Below are 8,541 nucleotides of genomic sequence, written 5' to 3'. Positions count from 1 at the left end.
CCTTGTACTAGTTCTATATCAATTCATTTTCTGGTGGTTATTATGATTATATTAAATTCATTTGCCATTTTTAATATTTATTATTTTCATAAATTATGGAAATTTACTAGTAATGATTTATTGTTGAGTGGAACACTGTATGTAAAGACTAATGACATAAAGGGTTACTCTGAGTAACAAGTTATTTTGTTGATTTATAACTATAAAAGAGTGGAGGAGCAGGAGAGCCATGCTTGGCTCAGCTTTCACTAAGCTTGATGTGTAACCTGGTTGCTAAGCCTGAAGAATCCTTCAAGATAAAAGTAAGTATTTTATGTTTAAAAAAATGTAGTTATAATGAAATGGGTTATTCATAAAAAAAAGGAACAGTTACAGAAAGTCACTTCACCCTCTGGAGAGGATGATTACGTATGACACATTGGTCTTTTTAAAACTTGTTAACAATGGCTATCACATCATAAAATGGCTAATGTTGTAGATATGGAACTTTTATGTGTATACTTAAGCAGATATGCCTTTTGGAGCTTTATCAAAGATTTGGCAGATATATGATTGGAGAAGTTTGGTTTTAGTTCAGTTTCTTCATTTTTCTTATGAAAACCGATATTGGTTTCAAGGTGTAGTTAAAGGGCTATAATCTTTTATCAATTTCAAACCTCATTTATTGTCTCAGAAAATATGCCGAGCTTTGTTTCAATGATGTTTTAAGTTAAAGTATTCTTTTTCTTAACCAAACCTTTCATCTTGCAGAATATGGCATTGTTCCTGATTAGCTTGGGGTAGGTTTTTCAGAATTTTCTGTTCTAGCTTCCCTATGTTCTTGGAGTTGTGTCCTTTCTTTGGCTGTACAATATATAACAATCTCATTGTTTGAATATTTCTCTTTGGAAAGAGTTGTTACATATCTAACCAACCAGCAATCAAGTTTATAGACATGGACAACAAAATTCTTTTATTTGCAAAATGCATATTAAGTGATAGCAGTTTTAGAGCCATTCTGATATTTTCAGGGAAATATTAGCTAACTTGCATGCATTTTAATATTGGTAATTGATCCTCTGTTTATTTATTCCACAATTTGTTTAATAAGTAGTGAAATATAAGTATAATTACAATGCAAACAGGTAAACTGATTTCATTGTATCTTATTTTTCAAAATATTACTCGTTTGACGGAGGAAATTTACTTAGATGTTCTCCCACTGGACTAATCCAAATCGAGTTATTTATTAATTACTATTCAACCAGTGATTTATAACTTGCTTGAGATTTGATAGCAATGTTTAGCTTTCACATACAGGCATGGTATGTTTATGAAATGTTTAATAATGTAATTATTGAAATTCTCATATAAATAATTCTTGCAGAGCCTAGCTGTTGCTGTTTTGAAACCAGAAGTTATGTTTTATGAAGGTGAGTTTTCATTAAACATTTTGTACCCAACTTTGATGTATTTTAATTATATTTAGCTGTGGTGTATTTTTAGTCCATGTATGTGTGTATATAATATCCTATATAATTAATAAAAACCTCAAATTATTAAAAATAAGGATATATATATTGAATATGTATTTGTGTAAGTTAAAGTTACAGGAAGTTTTTAGAGCCTTTTTTTTAAACTTACAAATTCTTTGTACTTGTAATCACATTCAAAATTGACAACCTACGTCAACTTCCTTCTCATACTTCATTGCTATTTCCAAGTTAAAGAAAGTCATCTGTGGTTGGACAAGTTCCTAATTTACGTACATATTTCATTGTAAAACAACTTTGTTTAGATTAAACATGTGAATGTAAATAGGCCAATTATGTAGTTCATGACTTGTAAGGCCTGGTGGTTGGGGCGCTTGATTTGCAATCTGTTGGTCGTGTGTTCAAATCCCATCACTGGATATGCTTGCCCTTTCAACCAAAATGGTGTTATAATGTGACAGTCAATCCCACTATTTGTTGGTAAAAAGTTAACAGTGGATTATGTTGACTAGCTGCCTTACATCTAGTTTATCACTTCATAATTAAGGATGACTATAACAGATAGCCCTCGTGTAGCTTTGTACAAAATTCCACAAAACAAACAAGTAAGCACCATTTGTAATACTAAAAACCATTAAGTGTAAGCTTTTTCAAAGCTAAGTACTGATTAAAACAATTTTAGCATTTTCAGAAGTTTGGGATCTCTTTAATTGTAATTTGTACAATTTTATGGACTGGCTTGCATTTTCAAGTGTCATGAAGTCTCTTCGAACTTTATTTCTCAAAATTGTATATAGTTAATTTCAGTTCTAAGCTTAAGGTCTAAATTTTGTAAACAGTACCAGAGAAGAAAGGTGTCGGTTAAAATGACATAATAATGGCCATATAATAATGAAATGTATTTTTGTTTATCCGATTAATGCACTTTTTATTAACTTTCTGTAGTGCAAAAACATGAAATTGAAACACTTAATGTCAACTGAAATACCCATGTTTGATAATAATCTGGCAAAATATAATTGCACAAGATAACATGACTTGTGTTTTTTGGTATTTGATTAATTATAGTCCTAACAAGTGGCAGGATTGTAATAAAGGATATTTTTTTGTGAATTAAACTTGTTGACCAAAAAAACATGTTTTATTTTGTTTTTTTTACATAATTATATTTTTTCATGCTATTTTAGCAAACTGTAGATGGCTAAGTTAATCAGTAAAATTTAATATTCAAAACTTCAACAACATTCAGTAAAGATGTATATTCACAGACATTCTTATATTGTGCTTTGTTTTTTCATCAATGAAAATATTTTATGAGAAGCTCCTTTGATGCTGTTTGTAAATAAAATATAAATTGAAAATTTGTATATTTTTTTTAATTTTGTGAACAACCTTAGAATTTTTTTTTTTTTCTTGAACAAAAATTATTTTTAAGCAGATAAAATTAGGTAAACGTTATATATTATGCATAAGTTAAGTTAAGAATTTATTTATCTAACACATCTTTATTTTCTCTGCCTCAAATTGAGAAATATATTGCAGCTCTGGCTTCTGTGATCTTGCAAAAAGAGAGTCATTTTTAATTTCAAGGGGTGGAAGTATGCACACAAAGTCTCTTATACATTTAATTTTCTGCTCAATAACTTTTCACATGATGTTGAAGTAGAGAAGTGTTTTGAGACCTACTCCTCATTAGAGCTTGAGTTATGTTATTATTAGGCTGAGTGTGGCCCAGTGTTTGGCATGCCAGATTATGGTTATGTGGATCCAACATTCATGCCCCATTACTGTAAAAAAAATCACACACTGCCCTATAGAGCCATGGGTTTGTTATAAATATGAGAGTCATATCCAACTAATCAGTAAGACAAGCATAACCCAGGATTTGGTGGTGGATGCTTTTGACTAGCTGCCTGATTTTTTTTTGTTATTTAACAGAAGTTAATTTCTGATTGCCATCTTTAGAAAGGCCAATAATGTTTTTATTATTATTTGTATTACAAGAGTTTTTTTTTTTTTCTGATAGGTGTTCCAATACAATAGGTTAGAAAGCAGTTCTCACCGAAGCAAAGTTAACCAATACAACTGACATCAGAGACCAAGACAGAGAAATGCTTGAGCAAGAAACTCAAAGTGATAGATTTCAAACAACAGAAATTAACCAAGAATTAGTTGGAAAACAGTCAACTTTAAATGAAATGCTTCAAAAAATTCCAGAGGTAATTTATAAATGCAAATGTTTTTAAGGATTGTATCAGTACACCGGCACCAAAAAGATATACAGTATTCATGGAAACAAAAAATACAATGAGTATAAAAGGCAAGTATTATGGGGTTGCTCTCACTCTCTCTTATAAGAAAGTAAGCTACACTGGAGTACAGTCACGTGTTTTTAGTTTACCCTGTGTTTGGTTGTCATCCAGCATAAAGCTTATAAAAGAACTATCAGTCATACTGTTCCCAGTAGTAATGTGGTAATTTCATTCATGGCTCCTAGGACCAAATATATAAAAAAATGCAAATATTTTAGATATTAAGTCTTATACATTAATTTGCAGTATTTAGTATTTTCTAATATATTTACTTTAATACACTTGTGGACTTTTTAAATTTTTTAATAAAAAAGTAAGATGTAAAATGACAATTTTAATTTAGGTTAATAATTGCTAAATGCTATTAAAAAAATAATATTTTTTATGTTCTCTAATTAACCTTGAGGGACTGATTCCAGTCTCAAAGTATTACTTCTAATGTTAAATTTTACACACAAGAAATGTAGTTAATTTCTTTTAAAAACAATTCAGATTTGTATAATAAAATCAAAAGATTTTAATATACGTAAAGTTTTAACAGATTTCACTAACTTTTAGAAATGATGTCTGGATTTTTTAAAGTCAAAAAATTTTGATTTATTAGAAGGTTGAACAGACTTCATTAGTCATCGTTCTGGTTAGTAACCTGTATAGTCATGCAAGTCTAATTGTTAATTAGTTACTACTATTTCTTGAAAATTATGCATGGATCTGAAACCTGTGTACACAACTAGTGGTAAAAAAAACACCTCATTATGCCAAATTATATAATTGGCATGTTATTACTGAGTAGGCTTATATGTCAACATAAAATCTGATATCAAACTGCATCAGTAAACTGTTTGTGCTTAAAAAGCTGTTTCATTATATTTTTATTAACCTTCAGCACAAATGAGTTTAAATAATGGCTGGAGATGGCTTGAATGGGTAATGAAGAAAAACTTTAATATAAGTTCAACATAACAGCAAATGTACAACGTTTCGACAAGGTTTTGTCATCATCAGGTACCATTATTAGTCCAGCCAATATTAGTCTCAAAGTGGGTTCCTCGTCATCGAAAATGAGTTTAAAGTTCAAAAGTCAATGAAGTGAAACAACATATTCTATCCTAACTGTTGTACTCTTGAAATTTCATAAACTGATTTTTGAAACATATCACTGGTGATTTGGATTTTAACCACACACAAAATGTCGGTAAAAGAAACTTAACAGCTATGAACTTGATAAAATACTTTACATATAAGAGAAAGTCTTGATGCTTGTTATTTATTTCAGATAGTGGAAATTAAGTTTCTATCCTCTTCAGTCAAGTTAATGAGAGAAGCTGGCCATCGGTGAGTTTTTTATGACAAAAACAAGAAGATTTTATAATAATCGGTTTCCGAAAGATATTCTTTATAATGAAATGTTTAAAATATTTTTAATAAAGTTTGGGTTCAAAGAAGTAAGTGACCAAGATGTCTGATCGTTTTCTGGATTGTAGAAATTTGTAATTTTATGTATTATTTGAAATAACTTATTTAATATCAAGAATTTTGTGAACAACAATAAAGTTTTGAAATCATTATATTTGTCAAACATACTTTAATAAACTATTATAATTTCATTTTTGGATTTGGCAAAGCAAATAATATTTTTTTTGAATTACATGTACAGGAGTTCTCTTTTTTAAAGCTAACATGTAAATGCCTCCCACCTGAGGTTTAATGTTACAAGAACAAGCATTTATTAGTTGTTATATAGAGGAATTTGTAAATATTGCTAATGTAGTAAAAAGTGCTAAAGTTGTTATATCTTGTTTAAACTAAGCCGTATAGAAAATTTAACTTCCAGGGAATTGATGATTTCTTTGTATAATTTTGATGTAACCTGAAACACCCATATTTGCCATTCACCATCCAAAGCAAGAAAAAGTGTAAAATCAATTTGGTTAGGTTATGTACCAAGTTTCTACACCAAGTTCTTGCCAGAAATTGGCTAGCGTAATTGTATTCTTCCAGTTTCATCAGTTTCAAGGTAAATGATATATTTCTGTTAAACAATTTTCGACAAAGTAGACCTCTGCTTCTTTTAAGAGTTTGGTTTCATGTGATGAGTTCTTCATCTTGTAGCAGTTTTACGTTACTTTATAGATTAAGATTTATTTGATTTTCATTATTTTGTAATACTGAAAACTAAATAAAAGTAGTGCTTAAATAATTAAATATTTTCCCATTTTCTTCCATGTTCTTTCAGTACACTTACAGTAACTCTACAGTTGATTCATGCAGAAATGAAACAAGATTTGGCATCAGACACAGATTTTTCAACTTTGATTTCATCTTTGTCACTTCAAGATCTGGTTGTTACTAGTGGACATACAAAGTTTACTTCCCTTGCTAAAGCTGCTGTTAAGCTCCAGGTACATCATAGTCAAGTAGCTTGTTTTTTCCCTATGACTTGATTAGTTAGTCTAATTTTCTGTTTTATAAGCTGAAGGTACAGAAAATTCCATTCATCATCGGTGCAGTCTTTATGGCAAGATAACTACATTAAAATAACATTAATTGGAAGGTATAAAGCAAATTAAAATTACCTTAAAATTTATATCAAATTAAATTTAATACAAACCTGATTCCATGAAATCATGGGAAGTGTTAAATGATAGTAATATAACTCAAAGTTACAAAGTAGGGAAACAATACAAAAAACAGATTAAGAGAATTAAGTGGAAGTTCCATGTTTTCTGGTGATATTAGAAATATAGCACTAAGGACAAGAAGTGAAATGAAAGAACCAACAAATATCTTTACATAAATTTGTTACAACTCCCAGGATTTCTGGTATAATAAATTAATATATTTTTTTTAACTAAGAGAGAAAAGGAATTACATATATAAAAGTTCAAAACAAGAATACACTGTTAGTTAGCTACCTTTTATGAACCCTTTTGCAATGGGTAGGTCAAAGTGCACATGTCACAACCTTTTACAGAGCTACATTTAAAATTTAATTAAACTACTTTATAATTATATATGAATACAATTGGCATTAAAACGTAATTAATAAATCAAATTTTAATATTATATAAGTTTTAAGTTCTTAATTTTATAAAGAAATATTGTAAAAAAATCTCAATCTCCCCTAGTATGAGAGTTGTGACTTTACTCTAGGATTTTCCTCTTCTCCAATTTATTTACCACCCCTCTGAGGAGTATGGAATTTAATATAAATTACTTATTATAATATAGATATTACTCAGGAATAGTAAAATTTTTACAGCTTCAATCTTATTTGTTTATGGAGTCATAAACTAGAAAATCAGATCCACTTGCCACACCTACCTGTCACATCCTCTCTTTTACAGATGGGCAATAGTTCTCTCTAATGTTTAATGTTATATTATTTATAACCAATAGAAAGCCAAAGTTTAATCTATCAAATGACATATTATATTACATTGTTTTCTGTACAGAAAATTGTCTATTTTGCTTCCAGTTCAAACTTTATTCCCATGGGAAACACATTGATGAGCTTAGCTGAATTTTTAACAGCTCTTATTGCATGGTTAGAAAGCCAGAAAAATTATGATAGTTATATGGCATTGTCTGCTTTTTATGTGTTATTATTCTGTGTTCTTAGATGCATTATTTAATTAAATAAAAAATTATTGAGTATCGTAGTACCATAAGTATAAAAAAAGTAGACTTAAGTTTTATCGACAATCAACAGCAAAGAAAAAGAAGACCCATGTAGGTACTATATTTATTGTTTTGTTTGTTATTCTTTATTTATTATTATGAAAGTAACTAAAATGTAAAAATTAGAAACAATTTAGATTAGGTAAGATAAAGAACAATAATAAAAAATCTTAACAAGGTATGCTCGCAAGTAGCTCATGCTTTAAGTAATTCGATCTTTGCCAAATGATTTACAACTTGTATGGCAGGATTATTAGTTATACGTAGTCCAAAAGGTAATAAAACAATAAAAATTAAGTATAAACAGATGTGTACCGTTTAAGCTATTTAGAATAAACACGTGTGATTTCCTATTGCAATTTGCAATCATTCTAGAAACAAAAACATAGGTAATTTAGATTTATTGCCTAGTCTTTTTATGGCAGTTAGGAGGTAAGTCAAATTGACCAAAAGGGTATAGAGTTAGGGTAGAGAAAGTAACAGATAATATATAAAGTTTTTCTGAAAAACAAGTTTGTTATACATTTAGGAGGTTTTAGAGATTATGCAAATGAAATTTGAAATTTTCTGATGAAGAAAAGTATTTTTAATCATAACATGAAAATCACTTTGCACTTGGAGCAGTCAACACTGATAAATACATTTATAAACAAAATTTTAGAAAATACTTAATTAAAAATTCTGATTTTTTTTGTCCACAAGGAACTTGTCAAATTTTGTGAGCATATAGAGTTATAGTATGTATACCACCATGGTTACAAGATCATGTAAAATACATGAGCCAGTTGTGAAAGAGTGTAGAGTCCGTTTTATGTTTTAAACATGGCATTTAATTGTGCAGTTGTTTTCTGACTTATTGGTATGGATACTGTTCTTTTAATATTAATTTCAAGTTAATTAATTGTGTTAAAGCTCTTTCATATGTTAGATTGTATTGTATTTTTGCACAACTTAAAGAAATTTCATGATTCTCATGTAATATACTTTGTTGTGTTTACAGTGGTAATGGTATTATCAGGGGCGGATTGGGATGGCTAAGCGGCCCGGGAGTGGGATCACAGAGTGGCCCTGGACAG

The 8,541-nt window shown here is 29.2% G+C and overlaps 1 protein-coding gene across 1 annotated transcript in view; it reads left to right on the top strand.

Moving 5' to 3' along the window:
- Nucleotides 1-1,366: 1,366 nt before the first annotated feature.
- The window catches only part of LOC106462993 (protein KIAA0100-like), a gene marked incomplete at its 3' end in the record, with an annotated part of 27,759 nt that continues 20,584 nt past the window's right edge, over nt 1,367-8,541 (top strand). Inside the window, exons 1-4 of the mRNA XM_022390396.1 lie at nt 1,367-1,412; nt 3,499-3,691; nt 5,061-5,119; nt 6,021-6,186. Coding sequence (XP_022246104.1) covers nt 3,584-3,691; nt 5,061-5,119; nt 6,021-6,186 — 333 coding nt within the window. The remainder of the gene's footprint in view (nt 1,413-3,498; nt 3,692-5,060; nt 5,120-6,020; nt 6,187-8,541) is intronic.

This window comes from Limulus polyphemus, unplaced genomic scaffold (assembly GCF_000517525.1).
Source record: "Limulus polyphemus unplaced genomic scaffold, Limulus_polyphemus-2.1.2 Scaffold1296, whole genome shotgun sequence".
Classification (NCBI taxonomy): Eukaryota; Metazoa; Arthropoda; class Merostomata; order Xiphosura; family Limulidae; genus Limulus; species Limulus polyphemus.
The sequence above is the reverse complement of the archived record's forward strand: the minus strand, read 5'-3'. Positions and strand labels throughout refer to the sequence as shown.